The sequence below is a fragment of the Cynoglossus semilaevis genome, chromosome 2, assembly GCF_000523025.1.
Source record: "Cynoglossus semilaevis isolate Cse_v1.0 chromosome 2, Cse_v1.0, whole genome shotgun sequence".
Classification (NCBI taxonomy): Eukaryota; Metazoa; Chordata; class Actinopteri; order Pleuronectiformes; family Cynoglossidae; genus Cynoglossus; species Cynoglossus semilaevis.
The window spans coordinates 3,850,051-3,871,833 of NC_024308.1; the positions used below are offsets into that span (position 1 = coordinate 3,850,051).

The 21,783-nt window shown below is 40.4% G+C and overlaps 1 protein-coding gene across 1 annotated transcript in view; it reads right to left on the reverse strand.

Annotated features, from left to right (window-relative positions):
- Nucleotides 1-21,783, reverse strand: part of LOC103394453 (adhesion G-protein coupled receptor D2) — a 71,950-nt gene that overhangs the window by 17,279 nt on the left and 32,888 nt on the right. Inside the window, exons 21-23 of the mRNA XM_025053947.1 lie at nucleotides 18,836-18,877; nucleotides 15,001-15,054; nucleotides 12,084-12,237 (exon numbers count right to left, since the gene is read on the reverse strand). Of these exons, the coding sequence (XP_024909715.1) occupies nucleotides 12,084-12,237; nucleotides 15,001-15,054; nucleotides 18,836-18,877 (250 nt within the window). The remainder of the gene's footprint in view (nucleotides 1-12,083; nucleotides 12,238-15,000; nucleotides 15,055-18,835; nucleotides 18,878-21,783) is intronic.

The following is a 21,783-nucleotide window of genomic DNA, read 5'->3' on the forward strand; positions in this document are numbered from 1 at the left end:
TCATTAACCAACATTAACTTCTGCTGCACCTCCACCTCCACCATCTCATACTACAGTACAGTTTGGAACCTCCACGTTTCTCAACCCAACTAGGAAAACTGAGATGTCAGTTGTTTATATGGAATATAAAAATACCAGTGTGGTTTCTGAAGCCATTGTGAGTCCAGGGGTGGAGGGTGAAAACCGGGTCCAGGAAGTTTTCACTCCTCTCCTCACTGGATCTCTGTGGCCTCTTCCAACTTCCATTCAGCGGCTGAGAGAATCCAGACACAGGCAGGATAATCACTCCCTAATAAGAGGCTATATTGGAAGCAGGCTGGTGTTCGTACACTATCGGATTAAATGTCCGCACATGTACACACGGGCGGCCGGGTGCAGAGGAACACACAGATTTGGAGCAGGTGTAATTATAGTGTACGATGACACACTTCAAAAAGGATGTGATCGTACACAATGTGTACACATGTAGACAAACGTGTGGTTAAAAAAAACTAGAAAAAAAACACACGCACGCGCACACAAACACATGGCCGCACCAGCAGACCCGGATTCTTTTACCAACAGAGGGGAAAATGTTAGCAGATGGCAAAATATGGATGTCCAAGATTTCATAACATTTCACTTAAACATTTAGAAAAGACACATTTAATTTCCTGGGATTTTTTTTATATAATAAAGTGTGTCTTTTGTTTACATCAGGCGTAGAAAAGCAACTGAAACCTTCTGCGGAATTCTTTTTTTTTAATTTAAAACGCACATTTCTTTTGTATATTGGAACAGATTCCCAGGGAATGTACAGACCACGTTGGACACATCATTTGCCTTTCAATCTTAGGTTCATTAGAAGAAAATGTTTAGACCTCAATCATGACTGTTGAAGTGGAGTCTGTGCCATGTTTAAACTTCTGGACTACTGCTCCATCTGTATTACACCAATTAACAGAGTTTTTGTTGCACAGATTGCTGCAAAGTTACTCGTTTGTAAACCCTAAAAAAAACTAATTTTAAATGAATATGTTCTCTTTTCTCTTCTTATCTTATATTGTATCTTTTTTTATTGATTTGGATTTATGTTATAAAGAACTCTCATAAAAGAAACAAAAAAATGCAGTAAGTTAAAGAAAATATAAGATTCCATTACATTTCTAATATCTGGTTTGCGGGCCATTTAAGGCTCTTGGGTAGATTTCAAGTGGCCCCCAACAAAACCTCATTAGCATTAATATTTTTTGCAGATGTTCAAGGCAATTTGAATTCATTTTTAAATACATATTTAAGCTAACAAAACTATTTTGTTATTTTCTTTCACTAACTTTTATCTGTATTTATTATTTACTGTTAGCTACGCTCCTGGCCGTTCAACTCTCAGCTAGTTCTGCTGTGTCTGCTAAACTTAAGCTCGCTTTTATGTGTTTATTTAAACCGTAAAGTTTTGTAGGTTAGCTTTTTTTAGGATTTATTTACATATTAAAATGATTATTAAATTGTGCAAATTTCTCTTTGTTTTCCTGCCTCTGTGTCGACAGTCGGCCGTTAAAGACCATAATTATTCTTTTTTCATCACCTAATGTCTGAACATACACACGCTCATTACACACAGGTAACAGATTCCTCCCTTCATATTAATTTTTGATGCGTGCCTGCAGGCATTAACCACCACCACAGGCCAACTATTAGACCAAACAAACACGTCGCTTCCCGGCTTTGCTGAAAACGCGGCCAGTGTTCCACCACGGGCAGCGTCAGGAGGATGAAGATTCTCTCCTGTCTTTTGTTCATTTGAGTAACTACGAGGCGGCGGAGCAGCAGCTGCAGCCTCTCTCTCTGCCGCCGCTCAGCCGAGGAAAGGCAATAGGTTTAGCAGGCGAGGAGGCGAGGCAGATTTATGACGCTGGAGGTGACCTCTGGGGCCGTAACACAGTGATGGGTGAGTGGCTCTCAACGGTAAGCTACTGGCACTTGACAAAGTGCCCGAAGCAGAATGAATTTACTTCTCTTTTCCTCAATCATCAAGCAGCCACTGCCCTGACCCCCATCCTGACTGCTATAACAAGATCTCCCATCTCACAAGGGCCTGAAAAATTTACTGTCACATCTACTTTTCAATGAGCTCAAGTGAGCACTTCTTTCACCTTCAGCGGAGCAGGTGCCGGCGTGGAGGAGGGCTAACCTGCACACACCCTTGCATGTGTGTGTGTGCGTGTTTGTTTTATGTGTGTGTTAGAGGGAGAGAGAATTTACATGGAAAATATAAGCGGGTCCAGTCACTTCCTCCTCCCGTAACCGAGTCACCAGCAGAGATCTAAACACACACTCACACACACACAGTCTGTGTGTGTGTGTGTAGTATCTGAGGCTCCGACTCTGACACTGATCTGCTTAACCTTAATATTTAACCTGAGTACAAAAACCCAGAAATACAGTTGGGCTGCAGCAGTACCCATGATGACCACTGATCCCAACAAGGTCAGTGCCTTTACTGGAGACAGTCTGCAGCACTGACAAAGTCTATATAGACCCAGGATGGAGCTGCCAGACAGGGACACAAAGGGCACTTGTTTACGGATGTCAGTCGACATCTCTGCCATTTATATTAGAAATCAATCTACCCTATCACATCCCTCAAACACACACACACAGACACACATACGGGGCTGTGCACACACACACGAGCATTATAAAGTCTGTCTGGGTTTTTGCCAGCTTTCATCAGCTCGGTGGCAGCAGAGTTGAACTTAATGATCCTGATATTTTTATGTGCAGGTGATAAATCGTGGCACATCAGACTTTCAGATTTGATCTTTTTGTCTGTAGTTTTGAGGTGAAAGTACAGTGAGTGTGACAGTGTGGGGAGAGTAGAACTGATATTACACACACTCCCTGAAATGCACAAATCATCAGCAATTTTAAAGTCTAAATAGACTTAAAGGCCACATGGCATAAAACAAATGTAAAACACCATAAAGAAATATAATCTAGGGGATCAAAATGAACGGAACGTGTAAAAACTCAGTATTTGCGTGTGTCTCATGGTGTAAGCAGGTGTTAAACTAGATTTGAAAAAAAAAAAATTCAAATTTCAATTACAAAATAGTGAATATTTTTGTGGTAATCCTAATAAAAAAAGATCTTTTTAGACTTTGTTTTCATTTGTAACTGAGAATTCAGACCAAATTATTAACAGTGCCTTTGACAGTTTCAATCTCAGTGGGTTGACCTGAAGGGGGCAGTAAAGAAGATAATGCCCTCACAATCTGAATGATTTAAAGCACTAGTGGAAAAAAAGTAGATAAACTTGTTAAGAGGTGAAGAATATTGGCGCTCTTCTTCTGCAAGGTTTATATAGCAGGAGCTTCTACAATATTATTTTTGATTTTTAAATTATTTCATTTTAGATTTATGTAAGACAAAAAATAAATTACTAAACTAAATAAATAAATCAATGAAAAACACCTTCCGCAATTCAAAACCTTGGTTTCATTAAATTAAATTGAAATAAAAAAATGTCTGGAGTTGTGTACATTTTTAAAGCTTCCCTGTTTCATGTATGTACAGTACAACCTCATAATAATCATTATATTTTTAAAATAATATTTATTGTAAAATAAATAAATAAATAACTAAACACTCACAATGAACAGCCATTAACGTGGTGGCCAGAGGCAGAGAACAGTTGCTGGTGAAGGCCGGCTGTACTTTAAATATTTGCTTCATCAAACTGTCACAGATACAACTATTGTACAGGCAAATCAATATGCTGCACATTAAATACAAAGACGGTCGGTTACGTCTTCATTCCATTGCTCTTTAACATGTCATAACTAATTCCCGCTCCCCTCTTTTATATGGACTGCTCCCGCACTCGCCCTCGCTCACTGGAATTATGTTATCGTGAAGAAACGATAAAAATCAATGATTAAGCATGTGTAATTTTCCAGAGACGAAGTATTAAAATTTATTGTCTCTTCTCTCTGGCGGCCTGTCGCACGTGTCCTGGAGTGCCAGGTGCTCAGCGGGATACAGTGGAACATAAAGAAGGGCATTAAAAGCTATTCAATAAGCCACTGTAGAATTGATCAGGCCATAAAAGCTGCCCCGCTGCTGCCACACGCAGCCCGACACTTGATTTACAACATTTTATTGATAAAGCCAACTCTTTATTAATATCCTTTTATCTTTGTTCAGTTTTTATTCAATTTTTATAACCGAGCTTGTTTATAGTCACCGTCAAACACGATATCACAGCACAGCAGTGTGACTGGGAGTGATGCTGTGGACAACAGTCTCAGCTTAGCACTGTTTAAGAATTAAAAAAACAACTTATAGCACTGTTTAAGAATTAAAAAAACAAAACAAAAAACATCTTGACTAAAGCTTATCAAGATTATTAACGCCTTCATGGGAATTATATTTTTACTGTTTTATTTACATACAGTCCATACAACAACATTGTCAAATATATTAATATCCTGTTCATGTAACTAGAGTAGTTGACAACACATTGTTGGCCTTAAGGTGTGATGCTTCTTCCACACACCACTAGATGGCTCACAATGGGATTCAAACCAACAACCCTCCATTCACACGCTAGCTAAGGACGGTTCCTTGTGTATATAATCATCATTTCACTCCAATTAGCTAAAGGTAAAGAAACGCAGTTTTCTACGAGAAAGTCGAAAAAGTCTACAAAAGAGAATACATTAAAAAAAATTAATCTTTTTCTTTTTTTTTCACCTAAAGTTTTTGTTCCCATTAACTGCAATGTGTTTTCAGGAGGCAGATAACGTCAGAGCAGTGGGTGAGACGGAGGATGCACAAAGACATGTGGTCTGCTCTTTAAATCGAGCTTCATGCACCGTCAAATTTACCAACTATATGAATCTGATGTAACACACTGTATTCTTTATCTCCCATGGGCTGTGGCCTGAAGATGAAACTGCCCAGTTTTCCACAAAAAAAAAAACCAACAACAAAACAAATCTAAGATTTTACAAACTTCAATAAGAGTGAGAATCCGTGGAGAATCCGCCGTATAAGGAAAATACCATCAGACAGATTTCTTGAATGATAAACTACGGGGACAGTATACTATCCCACCGCAGCCCATAGTTTCTATTGCAACCTCTAAAATAAAAAAATAGAGAAAATGGTCGGATGAAAAAAAAAAAAAAAAAGACAATTCCAGTGGCGGAGAGCGGTGCTCTCTGCTGGATCAGAGGTGGTGGCTCAGCAAACGGCGTTTTTCTTTTAACTTTCAATTCTCCTAAGCATGCGTGCTTCACAGCCCCTGGGGCTATTGCCTTTCTCAATCTGTCCCTGGAGAGACAGGAGTTATGGTCCCTGTCGATTGAGGAGAAAGGGATGTTATTCCCCTGTCACCCCCTGGTCGCGCCGCCATCCTCCATGCCCTGATCTACAGCCTGAGTCCCCCCTTACCCCAGCCTCCCTCCCTCTTACCCACTTTGCTTTGTCGTAAGTTGCAGACTATGTCGTTGCCATGGGCTCTTGAGATGAGAATGAGAAGCAAAATGCACCGGGGGGGAGGTGGCGGTGGGGGGCGGATGTGGTGATATTGGTTTTGAAGGTGCTATTGGCAGCGGCGTGATGGTAGTAGTGGTTTTTACTCCAGTGCTGCCTTAACACACCTACGACAACGATGTGTGTGTGTGTGTGGTTTTTTACATGTATTGTTTCTAGAACCATCGTTTATCAACGATACCATTTACTTTTGATGGGTGAGGGGGTGGTGGGGGGTTGGGAGGGGCATTTGAGGAAGACAGTTTGACTCAGGGGAGGTGACCTGCCCTGGGCACAGCAGGTCTTTGACAGTGCAGCAGTGACGGGGTTAACCATGACGGGTGGTTATGTAATGCTAATGTGGCTCAATAGTGCTTTAAATAAAAAGGCCGGACTTCAATTATTCCTCAAATATACATATATATTTGTGTAGCTCGGAGCTCCAGTCTGACTACAGATTGGACCGTCCAATCAGAAGCTAGAGTTCAAATGTTAGCAACAGCAACATACACGTTGTCATCTGCAGCCAGTCTCTGACTATACTGTAACATGTGTTTCTGTTTCCCTCAATATTGAAAATAATTATTTTGTTAGCGTGGCTCCGTCCGATTGTTTAACTGCCCACTAAAGGAGAAGAGCCGACGAGTGCTTCAAAATGAAAAAATCCACCATCTGTGCACAAAAATTATACAGTAGGCTGACAAATAGTACTCTGGGTAAAAACATGGTTGAAAGCTAAGAGCTAAGCTTACTCAACTTTCTACCTCCAGGTTTGAGCTTAGTTTCCATACTGGTCAGTGCACGTCGTCCTCCCTAAGCTTCTTCAGAGTCAACTATAGGTAAATCCTCAGAGTGTGAGGGTCTCTGTGGGTGAAGGAATAAATAAATAGGCAGATAAATAGATGAATAACCCAGGGTCCTGGGAGCCCGACGGGAGGGAGGGGAGGGGGGACTCGGCCATCCATCATATTTCCTATTACAACCCACTCAGCGGCACACGGAGTATGTATAATGCAGCCAACCTCCATAAGCAGATACAAATTCACCCCTTTTTACTCCACAATTTGTTACATCTGACAACAGCGCCGCTCGTGCCTTGTTGTTTCTTTGAATTATGAATACATTTCCTTCACAAGACTTTCGCCGGAGCGTGATAGTGTTGGGCTGTTATGCAGAACAGCTGCGGAAAACAAATGCAAGAGACCCGGCGCTGTTTTTCAGCGGCTCGGTGAATACGTATAAACAGCTGCACTGCTTAAAGCCACTTAAAAACAAGCAAATGTGCTCAATATTTCATATCTCTGGAATTGTTCCATTGGCCGTGATGAATAGGAAATGTCAGGAACTAGCGTGAGTGGAGGAAACACAGTTGTTTTAATGTTTCCAATGATCCAAGAATGTGTTTAGGAGTTTGTGCAAAGCGGTGAATAATACAGCTTTGACTGACAGTTTCAAACTTTATATCTTTGTATCTGTGAGCAGGTCAGAAAACTACGGCGGCGATCCTTCCACCCACACAGTACAAAACCTGAAAAGAAGACTCTACACCTATATGAAAACAGCAGATCGAAGAGGACTCGAGCGACAAGGAGGTTCGGTGAAGGAGAGGAAGAAGAATGTAAATACGCAGCAAACCAACAACATACTGCGGCCACTGCCTGTTTGTTTGGGTATTTACAACGAGAAGCTACAATCAGAGTTCCAGTCCACATGACAAGAGCCAATTTCAGGGCCACACTTTCTCTAAACAGCCAAACCGACACAACTAAATCCCCACATGTACTAAAACACTCACTCGTACACACAAAACCCAAAGTCACTTATTTGTCCATTACTTCAATATAAAAAAAGAAGGAAGAATGGGATGAGCTTTGAGGAAGTGATTTTTTAGCAGGAGGCCGACTTGGCTGAACCTTCCAGCCCTGTTTGGTTAGAGCAGATGTAGAATTAGTACACATCACTTTGTATCAGCGAGACGCTGAACACAAGCTGCTGCTCAGAGGCCAACTGCCTCTCTGTCACAACACCACAGACACGCACAGCTCACCTCCAGTGTCTGTGATTCAGCTGCGGTAATTGTCAATGTGTTGTTAATTCCCACGGCAACGGAGCCTCGTTTCTGTGCGTCTCAAAGCATTCTGGATGTCTGGACAAAAGACCGGCCTCTGTTGCTATGGACGCAAACTACAAACACAATTATTGGAAGAGTTGGTATCCTGTCTAAAAACAAATCTATGACTTTAGGCATGTGTACCTGTCTTTACCAGACTTTTTTTATTTTAAAAAAGTACACTGAAAAGTTTGAGACCAAAGTTTACTGCAGCATCACTAACTACACTTAGAACATTGTCCAGCTTTGCAAGTAGAATATTTTACCCATAATGCACTCCGCTAGAGCTAGATTCAAATTTTTGATATTACATTGTTTTCTGCTTAAAGTAAATATACTTTCATATTTACATATATTCACATTTCTACCTCAATGTGTTACTTTTTTGTCCAGGTAAATAGTTTACTTTTTATTCTGTACTAGGTAAATTTGTTCTACTAACTTATAAAAAAGGAATTTAATTTTAATGGTGTATTATATTATATTAAATTCACTCTGTGTATTCTGTTCTCTAACTCAGATGATTCAGAGGATTATGATTTGAGATTGCATTAAATCAGTTCTACTCCATGTACAGTATGGTAAAAACCAGTTCCCGCCTCATGCTTTATGTTAGGTCCAAACGAGTAAAAAACTGCTCCAAATATGCTGTCATTTCACCAGGGAACGTCTCTTTCTCTTTGTATTTCTGAGCAGGGAGTTCCTGTTGCTTGTCAACGCACTGAGCTAAGCACGAATGACAAGTGATGGTGTATGGGCAGAGGGAAATACGGAGAAGTTAACCCCCACGGTCAGAGAGAGACGTGTGTAATCTGCAGAAGATGCATGCAACAGGCCGCCTCACTACTTTATCTGCAAGGCCCCTAATTGAGAGGGAGATGCTGGAGAACACATGTGAGGAAGAGAGGAAAAAGGAAAGGAGAGTCAGATGTCAGCAGACATGTGCAGGCATGGGGTTCCTGCAAAATAGGTTACATTAAGTGAAATGACACCAAACATCAGGTTGGCTGCGAGGGTGTGTCGAGATGCTCACAACTCCAGCAGCCATCAGGCATGAGGTCAACTAAAGATCAGACAGTTCATCTGCTGTAACGCTGTCAGCATGTGGTAGTCCAGGGACCAGGTCACAAATAAAGCATTAAAATCATCAAAGACTATTGAAGAACTTCTACAAAATGTTTGTAATCGATTTTGTCTCGAATGAAAGAACACAGTTGAAAACTTAAACATAAATAATAATTTATATAAATAAATAATGTCCGACCCTTAACAGAAGTTCAATGTCGTCACAAAATGAGTCAACGTTAACCTCATATTAGAGTTGTCATCTAATAGTGTGTCCTTAAATATTGTCAAGTACCATAATAAAGTCAGAATATGATCTGTATATTAACAGCTACAGATTCTCAGCTAGCGAAGCTCAAGTCCTGCAAGTCAGACTGCATGTTCTACGGACCTTAACCGTAACAGACACAAACACTGAGCGACCTGAGTTTATTCGTTACACAAATTTGGGAGAATCAAAATCACTAAAGAAAACTGAGGATTTTTTTTTGCAGCATCGAAGTTTAAAATATTGTCCATATACTGTGTAGTGAGGATCTGGACTGCAGGCAGGCCAGTCAAACACATCGTCCTGGTTTTTGCACCAAACCGACAGAGAGTCCAGTGAGTCTAATAAAGCTCTTACTAAAAAGCCTAACTTTGTCAGTGAACCAAATTGTGTAAATTAATAAAACTGAACTCAATAGTATATCTCCAATAAACTTCCTTATTGCTATTTTGGACAGTAAGAAATGGCAATCCACCGTGTCAACAAAGTTGACCCTCAGAGGAAAAGAAAATGTAGTGATTTCTTCAACCCAGGCCATTATGAGCCAATAAAAGAAAACTGCTTCAGCTCAATGGTAAAGAGGTTTTAACAGAGCAAGGAAATGATGAGAGGCAACAATGTTGAGACCTTAAAGGAAACACTTCAGAAATCTAAAACTCTCAAGACTTCATCAGGGTCACCTCGTATAAAAAGCAACAAAACCTCATTTCAATTCACATCCTCAGACACGTTGTAATAAATCCATCCAACCCTCAAGATCACATGCCTCACATATTGCTCACTTTTTTCTTTTTTTAAAGTGGTCATTTTTATGCACCAACACCGGTCAACCAACCACACACGAGATGTGATGACCTTGTTGACCTTGCTTGTAAATAGGTGTTGGACAAAAAAGTTCTAAGACAAAGTAAAGAAAGTTTATTCTGTGCTTTTTTTGTTAATAGTTTCATTCAGTTTAAAAATATATATATACAAACACTTCCTAAAAATGTTTGCAAAACTCAATGATTTTTTCCAGGATTTTAATGTTAATATTTAGTAAAAAGAGCGACAGACCGCTGGGTTCACGTCGCAGTATCATTCACATACAGTAACATTAGCTTGTGCTGTTCTTATGTGAACACACATCACAGCACTCGCTCGCTCGCTCACACGCCGACGATCAAATTTGCATGCGGCAGCATTGAGTGCGGAGCAGATTGCAGGGGCAGCAAATGGGCTGAATAATATGATCTCTCAATCAATTATGGTGAAAACCGTGTTACATTAGTTTTGCTGCTGACTTTGATTTGTCAGCCCCCCCCCCCACCTCCCCCATGGGGGGTTCAGTCACGTACTGTTACGTCGAGGGATCTCCTCATAACAAGTGCACGCTGAGTGAATGGAAATGACAATAATGGTGTCAGGGACCATGCAAATCACCTGCAAAGGAAACACTGTAAATCACCGTGTGAGATGAACACGGAGCAGCAACACAAAGGTGGCGCCGTATTCAAATGGGAGCGTCATTATAGTACAAGTCATAAACCTGTGACCTGTGTGTTATATTTACTAGATGAGGAGGTGACGGAGGATGAACGTCGGCATTGTTCTATGTAATTGTCAGTCAATAAAAATGGTCGTTGAAAAGACCTTTTTTATCTATACATTCACATTTATATACAATCATATATGTATATATATTTTTGTATATAACCTATAGGTTATCAGATAAATATTTAAAATTTAATTATTAAAATTAAAATACAAAAGTACACTCATTAACATCTTACTTTTTTATATTACAAAAGGGTCTAAAACTATATTTTTATTTTATAAAATTAGCCCAAATCTGCCATCTTCTGTGCTCATACATTGAGTGACACAAGGACTGGCTTCAAATAACAGAATAAAACCAGGGGTTGACCTCTCCAACTTTTTGCCTGCCCCGAAAACTGATGTCTGGGATTTTTTTTTTCCACCACAATCAAATGACTCTAAACTCCACTGAGTGCAGCACGGGTCAGGCAGCTCCATTGATGCCGGGGCGTCTGGTTAGTGTAGAAAGTTTAACAGGAGATCTCAGACGTCTGATTTCACTCAGCCTGACCACTCGCTACCCGCTGTTTTTCTGAGCAGCTTGCACTAATGTTAGATACCCGCACATGCACACAAATGCAATCAACACTCATCTCCAAAATGTAGCGTATAATAATGACTACTAAAAAAACAAACACCGTGTTAAGCTCTTAAACTGTCACTACAACCGAACTGCATCCTTTTAATTTTATTATCAAGGTAAATTTACGCAGTTCTAATTCTGCAAAGACAAAAAGCAACATCAATTTAATCAATACACAATTGTCTTTCTCTCACAGCACTTTTAGTTTCAGCATGTTTCTCCTAACCATGTGCAACTGACGAAACGTTGCCCTGAGAAAGTTGGTGATCCAAACCCAAACAACACACGGCCATGCATTTACAGGCACGGACACACACACACACACACCCACACACACTTATGCCACTAAAATGAACAGTGAAGAGCCGCCGACGCATTGGAGACGCTGAGCGGCACAGGGAAAATTAAAATCCTTCAGAGTGAGAACTGAAGTGATTCAGTAATTCAAAAGCAAGGCTACAGGTGCTGCCCTCTTCTAGAGAGAATGGTACACAAGCCACAAAATATTTCACTTATTCTTATAAATTCAGATTTGATATTTCATTCAAACAAAAAAAAAAGTCACACAATGAACGGCCTTCCTTGTTCTTTTTATGTTTTTTTTTTATGCTACTGTGGAATGGTTGTGCTTTTTGACAAGCAAGGCCAAAGGAGAAATTAAATTAGCGAGCAATATGGTTGTCTATTATTTCTATCAAAGATGACGGAGTGTACCAAGAACATTTGGTGGAAGACTGATATTCCCACAACCTGTGATTAATACTTTTCTGAATCCCATTAGTGAAGCTGCAGGTGGGGCAGGGGCAATTACCTGATGTTGGTGAAAACATCTTTAATTGAGATCCCACTTAGGGTAAAAGTGTGTGTTTCTTTTTGAGTGTTAATGAAGGGACTGGATGTGTTGGTAACCGGTGATCGTATTTTCTGCTGAGGGAGAGGAAGATGTCAGTCAGCCGACTCACCCGTGTTCCCCTCGTCTTCCTTCCCAGCGTCTAGTGCGTTGCTGCAGTTGTAGCTCTGGCTGGTCTCCTCTTCCTGACTCGGGCTGGTGCCAAGAGGAAAACTGACAGGACGAGAGCTGGTGACCGAGCTGGACGGACGTGAACTGGCACAATTCTGGAGAAAAAAAAAGTAAGTTGAAAAAAGTAGGAGAGGTTACGTCATCGCTGTGGCATTTGAGACCTGTCTGACATCATTCAGCTTCACTTGGATGCTGCAAAATATTTTAATAAAATATAAAAAAAAATCCAATTTGTCCCAGAGATTATCAAGTATGAAATGACTATCATTTGTTGTGAAACATCCTTTAAGGAGAAGGTATTTTATATTTTTTACCAAAGGAAGATCATTCATTTGTATTAATTCAGTTTGTTCATACTTTTATATTTAGTCCACAGCAAAGAATTACATTATTTCACTGTAATTCAAAAAAGTTGACTGTTATCTGATCTAATTCACTTTCTCAAACATCAGAACACACGATCCAAACTAAATCACAAAAAAAGAAAAAAAAAAAGATCTATCATCCTTGGTTCAGGCACAGACACTCAACATACAACAAAAGGTGAACCTCAATTTGTTTCTACTATAGAATAACACACTCAACGACTAATCAGGAAAAAAAACTTTTGTGGGTGCAAACAAATCAAAAACCAAGTGTGTTTCATGTGTGTGTTTGGCCGAGACTTCAGGTTCAACCTGCACCAACTTCCTATATCTTGTCAAAACTTGAATGAAGATCAGAAAAACTAATCCACTTCCAATTTATATCTATATTTCAGTGGTGTCAGGGGCATGCAGTATTAGTGGACGGGGGGCAGGGGGGGCTGTTTTTTATTTGAGTTCTGCAACTGACAGCTTTATTTCATAAAGCAATCTGGCTGTGTGTGTACAAGAAAGAGGTCAGGGTGGGTCAGCGGCACTTGGTATCAAACAGACAAGCAACACTGGTCAAAGTGCGCGTCAGTGTGTGTGTGTTCGTGTATAAAACCCCGCCCCCTGGGAATAAAAAGGCAGTGTGTGTGACCCACGCCCATGTAGAGGTGCTACAACAAGGAATAGGGCTAAAAAGGTCAGCACAAGTGTGGAATTAAAGAGGGAGAGTGCGTGATTAGGTTTGCTGGAATTTATGGGAGGTCACCGGGGTCAGAGGTGCATCGCACAGCAATATTTACTCAAATGGCTTCTGCAGCATCACAACAAGCTGCACCTCTAGATGTGTTCAGTCCTGTATGATGTTCAATGATAGTGTAAAAAAAAACCAACACACAACTGATTCTCAACCTGATGTTTCAGGTTAATGCAAGTTGATGTTGACCTCAGAGATGTGATGACAGACCATGTGAGTAACACGAGGATTTGGTTAGTGATAGTGTTTTAAAACCAAAAAGCGATTCCAAAATCACAGTATATTTTCCTTAACTTTTTTCTAAATTTTTTCTAGAACAGAACACAGCTCCAAAATGTTGCTAATACCACAGGACATAAAGCCCTCTGTCTCTGACAAGTTCCATTTGTCTTCAAATGACCCCATATGCAGTAACATCACCACAGCCTCCATATCCCTCGCCTAGAAAGGCACAATACCCGATCCCATGTTTTACAACATGGGGATATATGTAGGGGCATGTGCGGTCATCTAGAGCCAAATGTCTCCCATCTAACCATCGGACAGGTAGATACAGTATTTCAAGCAGGATTTATGGCACAAAACAGCATTAGCTAAAAACCGCCGGGGCGACAGTGATGGCCAAAAGACGCATTCTGGTAGCGGAACCCGGCAAGATTGGAAAATTGCCACCACGAGTCGGGATAGGAAGCAGTAAAAATGACGGTAAAAGGTGGGGGCCCTGGCTGATAACACGAGAGGGACAATATATCAGACCCCACCTGCTGGCGAGGGGACCCAGGGGGCCCCTTTTACCTAAAACAGTACGGAGAGCCATGCAGAGAGACAAGAAGACCCCCCCCACCCCCACCCCAACGCTCTGATCAAACAGACTGACATTTAACCATTTATTTTATTCTCTGAAATTAATCCTGCTTCCATCTAAAAAGAAAGGGAGATAAACTGTGGTATTTGTTTTCCAAAGGCCTGAGGGGACAAATATAAGGGGCGGGGTTTGAGGAGCACATACGGTACATGTAGGTTACAGCGCAATAGGAGGTTTTGTGTGTGTGTGTGTGTGCAGGCCATAAACAGTCTGGACAGAAGAGAAGAGTTAATGTGAGAACTGATAAATGACACGATGTGTGTGTGTGTGTGTGTGTGTGATGGCAGGAAGGGGAAGAAGTGTACTGACATTTTAAGGCATCAGTGTCTGTGCATGTGTGTGTATTAAATACTTTTCAAGTTGGCAAAGGCAGTGATCTGTCTTCAATAACTGCATGCACACACATACACACACACACACAAGAGCATCCTACCATTTCAGCCAAACAGCAGCTTCCAACCAGGTATAAATACTGTCCTGACACTTTAATGTCAGGGGACGGCTTGTCCTGGATTAGAAACTTGTAACCCACCATGGAGCTTGACATTGCTGCGATGAAGGGGCTGCAATGTTCAGAGGGAGGACAGGGAGGGGGTCAGCGGGGGGGAGGCCATTATGAAGGGTCTACATTTGATGTATAAGTCAGCGCAACATGGAGTGTCGAGCGGCGAGCGGCTCACAGATGTACTACGTCTCTGTGTGGCCGGTTTTTTGATTGGCTTTGCTGGAGCACTGATATTTTTTTTTTGCCCCCATGAGGAGCAAGAGCTGTGAGGGAAAATGAAGTCTGTGGCAACAATGTGTGTAACAGGTGCACACCACCAAACCCACAATCACACACAAACACACACACAGATCGTTGACAGGAAAACGGAGGTCTACGTACTGAGAAATTAAGCGCTTTTCTCCTCTCCTTGATCCTGTTGACCGTGCTGCGAACCTGAAAGAAAAGAGAAATGTGTTTGAAGCCGTTTCAATTAAACCAAATGAATCGAGGTTAAAAAAGAAAATGTAAATTTGCTACAACAAAAAGCATTTAAGCACTCAACAAGGAAACAAGAGACAATAAGAAAGAAAAAAAAAACAAAAGAAAAACACTTTCAGCAGAATGACAAGACGAGAGCGGCTGAAGAAACGTGTGTGTGTGTGTGTGTGTTTGGGGGGGCAGGGGGTGCAGGTTGTTCCAGTACTTCCCAGTAGCTAATGGGACTTGAAAGTGACACATAGAGCCGACAAACTAAGGAGACGACTTCAAGCCATCATCTGTCAACACGGAGCACCTGGACCAACAAATGGAGCTATTGGAGGAGAAGGGAGCGTCCTAGCAGAACAGATTACATTTTTACACACTGGATGAAACACTGTGCTGCACACGTTCATTTAACACAGTCTGGGATTTTACAGCTGGAACAGATTTAAAGGATGCACACGTAAAAATTTTGTTTATGGTGATGTATCAAAGACCTCAACCTGAAATATAATTTAGATGGTAATATCACCTTTATATTTCACAAGAATGTATCTATATGAAATAAAAAATTTTTTTTACAAATTAAATTAGTATTGATTTATGGTATTTTTATAAATGTATTTTAAACGTGACAAATGCGTAAATGCAATTTATTGCCACAAAAGAAACATGTAACAGTAAGTTGAATAAAAAAATGTACTGAACTGAACCTTATTTAAAATATATTTATATATGTATATGCATACATATTATTATTATTATTATACATTATTAGCCACTTCAATGTGTACCAAAAATACAGGAATTATACAGTATTTTATTAGCCTTCCATAAAAAGTAACATTTGTGTTTGTGTGTGTGTTGGTGTGTGTGTGTTCACACAGTTTTGTCAGCGCTCACTGTAAATTTGTAGCAGCTGTGAGCTCATCATCATGGCCGCCCATGGCCCAGCCCACGACGTTAGTGAATATGCATTATGGCTTATGGCTTCATTAAGTCGCTGCGTGTTATAAATTATGACACAACACTTAACACACACATGCGTATAAGGAGTCCCCCAGGCAGTGTGTGTGTGTGTGTGTATGGAGGGTGTTTTGCATACGTGCCACTGTTGAAAGGCCACATAATGAAGAGACGCGTCGCCCGGTGACAGCGGCGGTTCGACAGCATTAGAATGGTGAACATAAAGAAAAGAGAGAGAGAGAGAGAGAGAGAGATAACTCCCATTATCTCTACCAGACTCAGCCTGAAGGCCTTCACCGTGATGATGCAGACGTTAGCGAGCCGCCGTCTTAACATTAGCTAATGGGGGAAAGTTAAAGTCCTGGGGATTTTATTGATATCAAAAGCAGCCGGCATGCTGAGGCAATTACATGACACAACTTAATTAATCATTTGACAATGAGGGGAAGGGCATTGTTTTAGACGATCGTTATGTGTTTAACAGGTTTCGCGTGCACTCAAGGTTTCCTCGTGGCGCAACGTGCGGTTCTCAATGTAAATGGGCGGCGGGTGATTAGCACATGAAAGCGGGAGGCCCGTCAACACCTGCCGACATCCTTGGAGCTGATGGAAATAAAAGGTCATCAAAGTGTGGAATTACAAGGTGACCAGCCACGGAAAGCTAATTGGGATGAATAATGGAGCGGAATTGTTGGTAATTAGCAATTAAAACGATGTACTTTGAGAGGATTAGCGGCAAACGCACCACATTTATAATTACTGAGGCGGAAAAACCAAACTCGTGAACGGAGCACTTTCCCTCACTTTGAAGCACGGACTAATTCAACGTCCTTCTTTAGCACATCAAAGTGAAGGGTCTTCACATTAAGGCCTTAAGATCCATGTAGGTTAGGAAGTAAGAGCATTCTGAGTGGAAAAGTTCCTTCCATGTTCTTTTACACTTTACGCGAGAAATGTTTCATCAGAAAAGTAATAACGTTAGTAATAACGCTAACTATGCTTCTAACAATAATGGTGAACCAATGAAATGAATCCCTATGAAGCATAGGGATGATTGTAGTTGAAATTATTTCAAAAGAATTTTTACAGCGTTCTCAAGTCTAACTTTGTATACACAAAATGTCAAAAATACAACTGGAAATTATTGTAAAATGTTTGGACAAAGTAAAGGTAGTTTTACTTCTGAAGGGCCTGGTTATCAAAAGTGAGAATAAAAGAACCATCGCCCAAAAAAAACAAAACAATCTGTGAACAGTAAAAATACATATAATTTTTTTTCTAAAAGGTTAAAGAGCATTAGAAATATATTGACTGGGTTTGTGTAGTAAGTGTAGTAACTTTTACAAACACTAGTTGTAACAAATGTGTACATGTGCACAAAGAAAGAGTTTTTTTTTTGTTAAGGTTGTATAGAGAAAAACACGACCAGTTGTGACAAGACGTTGAAGTCCCAGGGTCGAGGGCAAAAGGTGTTTGCCAATACAAACTCTACTTAAAGAAGGAATGTTGATTCATTTTAGAGCAAAATAAAAAAAGTCATCCCTCTGTGACTACATATTGTCAATATATGGCCTGTGGATGAGGGAAGCTCTTTATGCTTGTAAATGCATTACAGTAGGAAATAATAAGTGAGACACTTCTCCTGGAGGAGGTCAAACTGAGGGGATGTTCACAGGAGGTTGAAGAAAAGTAACAATGGAAACAGAGACGACTGGTGGACCATTAAAATAACTGTATGCACTGTATGTTAACTCTTTAGAACGACAGTTAGTGTGTGTGGACAACGACCTTGAATTCTATTCAATACATAATCAATAGGTGAATAAGAGAAAAACCACCATCACTAAAATAGAAATATATGAATTTTATAATTCTTAAAATTCTTTTTTTTAGTGAGTTTTACATTACTTTACAATTGACACTGGATTATGGAGTAATTAGCATTATTTTTAATCATTTCAAAGGGTTGTTTTCATGTTTTAAAGGCAGTCTTTGGCATTATTATTATTATTATTATTATATTTAACTTGTAAATCAAAGTCTTTTTACAACATAGAAAACAACAGAGCAGGTAAACCAATGTTTATGAAACAGTTGAAAAAAAAAAACATTTAAATTTTGACCTATCAAAAAAAATCCATATTCAACCACGACTACAGTCTCATCCATTAAATTCCGTCTGTCTGTCTGTCAGGCAGCACTCAAACACCCCCTCCCCCCTCCCCCCCCGACCTCCCCTTCACAGCATTGTATCTAAATGGTAATAACGCAGCGTCTCAGTACGATGTCCCATCGCTCCTTTGTTGCATATTGTTTTTATTTTTATTTATATATATATATTTGTCCCACTGTGTTTAGTGCTGGGGCCCCTGTGAAGCCCGGGCTAGCTCCTTTGTCAGAATGCTAAATGGAGGGCCGTGAGTTTAAGAACTTAAAGAGGCAGTGAAATATTAGCCATTGTGGGTGAGGAATGAGTGGCTGAGAAGTGCGGCGTGTCAGTGTTTAATGGTCGGACTCGGATGCATATAAGTTAGTCCAAGCATGAAGGGCAGTGGGATGCTCTCTTGGAAACGATGTCCCCTATTTACCTCTCTTTCCCCGTCTCCCCTCCTCCTCCTCCTCCTCCCATCACCAAGTTCTCGCTCCCTCTTTCTTGCTTTCTCCCTCACACACACGCACACACAGACGCTCACACATCCACCTACACAGCTTTTAAGCAGGGAGCCCATCAGAAACTTGTCATTTCTCTCATTCACTCCGACAGCCTTGAGACACAATGCAGACTTACCTCTGTGTTGTACACCCCATATATCAGGAAGATGAAAAGGCCCTGCAAACAAAGAAAGAGAGAGAGAGAGCGAGAGACAGAGAAAGAGTGAAGGAGAGGGGGGGAGAGGAGGGGAGGAAACAGGGAGCAGGACAAAGTTGTTAGATGTTTTCTCTCTTATCCATTTTTCTGAACATAATTTTGAGAATTGTACTAGTTGTATTAGTTCCCGCTCCATCGTCGAAGTGCGGCGCGAGAACAGACTAAACAGTAAATATGAAGGAGAATTCAAATTTAACTGCTTCTTATTAGGATATATTTTCAATCATCCTCTTGTTGATTTTGTTTAGTAAACTCATGCTCTTTACTGTAGCCAACGTAAGAGGCTCGGACCCAAGGTTTGTTGTTCATTGTATTTGTTCAGACACTAAGGAAACACACGACATGTTGAAGAGTAATGAAAAAGATGCACAAACAGAAAAAAAACTTCACAGCTACAGAAAGATAATGTAATAAATTAATATGAACATGGATTAAAAACACACATTTATCTAGACTATAAAGAAAAGTGTGTGCTTGGTGAGATTTCCCAGAAAACCATTGGACCACAGTGGAAAAATGGAGGAAGAGCATAACGAGAGAAACGATAAAAGAAGATTTCACGGAGCAGCTAGTACCCAGGGCTCAAGAATGCCATGCCCTTGGACACATAAAGGCTGCAAAGAAAAACAGTTATTTGTCATTTCGGTCCTTTGTGCCATCTTTTGAATGTTCAAGCTGTGCATTTGCCTTCGGGCCATAATGTGATCCTGCCGCCTTCAATAGAAACGGCGAGATCGGCGCTGTTTGAACGTAGCCGGGACTAGACGTACACAGATGAAAATGAAAAGGCAGGTAAAACTCTTATAAATTTCAAGGCTGATAGATGCAGCGAAAGCTTTGATAAACCTGTAGTAGAGCAACGTAAGTCTACCTGTGAATAAAAAAAAAAAAAAAACAACATTGCATTTCTTCCTCCTCTATCGCCTGGACAATGTCTGCGTCGCCTGGTCTCCAATGAGGGGAAGGACACGGGAGACGAGGGCAGGCACGCCCTGGTCAAGGCATCAATCAAGTTCAGTTTGGAGCATCCAATTTTTGCCAGGGAGAGATCTCGATGCATCACCATTGACAACATGATTTGGAGGCCCATTCAAAGTGACAGGCCGACAGTGGCCGACGGTGGCGACCTCTATCCCGAGCTACTGGCCGCTCACCTCCCACTGACTGCTCTGCCGTCCTCCAGGGACTCAATTTCCCCGTCTGCCGGGGTGTCAGCTGACACGTCAGGACATCCATTCTCTTTAAACTGACAATATGGCCGGACACTGACGACAGGATTTGACTGTGTATTATGTGAATTCAATGTGAAAAACTCAACTGGTGAGGGCAACATTTATTTACCGTAAAGACGGTGGAGAGCTCTCTTTAGCTTCATATATGTGTGTTTGAACAATTCCTGTGAATCAACAGGTTTTATAAAATCAAGCGCAGCCAAAATGGACAACGACAAAGACTCTTTATTAGAATCTATCTGATTTTTTTTTTATTTTCTACCTGCAAAATATCCATTAAATGTATGCTTTTTAATTTTTTTATATGACTTTGGCAAATTTTGTAAATGCTCTGTCCTGACAACTGCCGCCTGCAGCTGCAGTTTTTACCTTAATTTTAATAATTTGTTATCTTTGATTAATTTTATTTATTAATCTCTGCTGCAACATTTGTGCTGTTAAAGGGTAAAGAAAAAAATGTTGCAGTCTCACAAAATTACATTTAATTATTTTGAATGACTCATATTTACAGACGGGACAAGTGTAGTATCAGAAGTTAATGTTGTCAGGTGGAGTGAAGTTACAGCATTTTACTTGTTTTAATGAAAACTTCTGGCTAAAAGAGAAGGTCACCGTAGATGTATGATGTCAGAAACACTAGAGAAGAAGTAAGACTGTATTTCCTGCAGTATATTATTGTACATGAATGGAATTATGGTCTGTTTGTTACACACACTACAACAGAGTATCTGGTGGTTAATTTGCAGTACATACCCCATTGTATTACATTAGAATTGCAATTTCCAATTTACTGTTGCAATTTGATTAACATGTGTTTGATCATGCCTCTTATTTGCAATTATCTTTTGTTGTGTAGCCAACAAAGTGGGAAGAACACACAGTGTGCGTTAGGAAAAATGATCCATTAAAATGTAATTGAGTTAAAAATAAGTGTCAGAACAACAGCAATGACGGACTGTTTAAAATGTTAATTCCTCAATAATAATCCCACAAAAACAAACACACGGGGAAAAAGAAAAATGGGCCACGTTATTCAAATGCAAGGTTTGCTTTTCCAAACCCAAGCACTGATTCTTTTGAACTCAACAGCAAGTGCTGCAAATATATGCAAGGAACCAAAGACAAAAAGAATGGCTGCACGGCACATCAAACAATGGAACAAGGGTTCATTAGCATTCGGCTAATTAGGAAACAGTTGTATGTTTAAAAAGTTTGACCGAAAACATGATTACTCCTGAGAGAGCGTTGATGAAACACAGGACAATAAATAGAATTTGTTTTAATCAACACGGTTGTTCTGACTCCAAGAGAGTGTTGCATTTAAGTGCACGCTGTTTTACCGACAACTCCCTGTGATGTCAACACTATTTACATCAGTGTTTCACTCAAACTTTTATATACTGTACTGTGGGCCACCTCCAAAAATAAGTCACATATACTGTACTGTGGGCCACCTCCAAAATTAAGTCACAACAGCACAGACCTGCACCGACCGGCAGAGAACAGTTTACGAAGATGATCTTTTAATTTTTTTAATAGGATTCTAAGTTGATTTATTGTAGAAGTAGCACTGATAGCAAATGATATTAAGTTAAGTTTAAAACCACACAGAGCAAGTGAGAATTTCTAACTGCT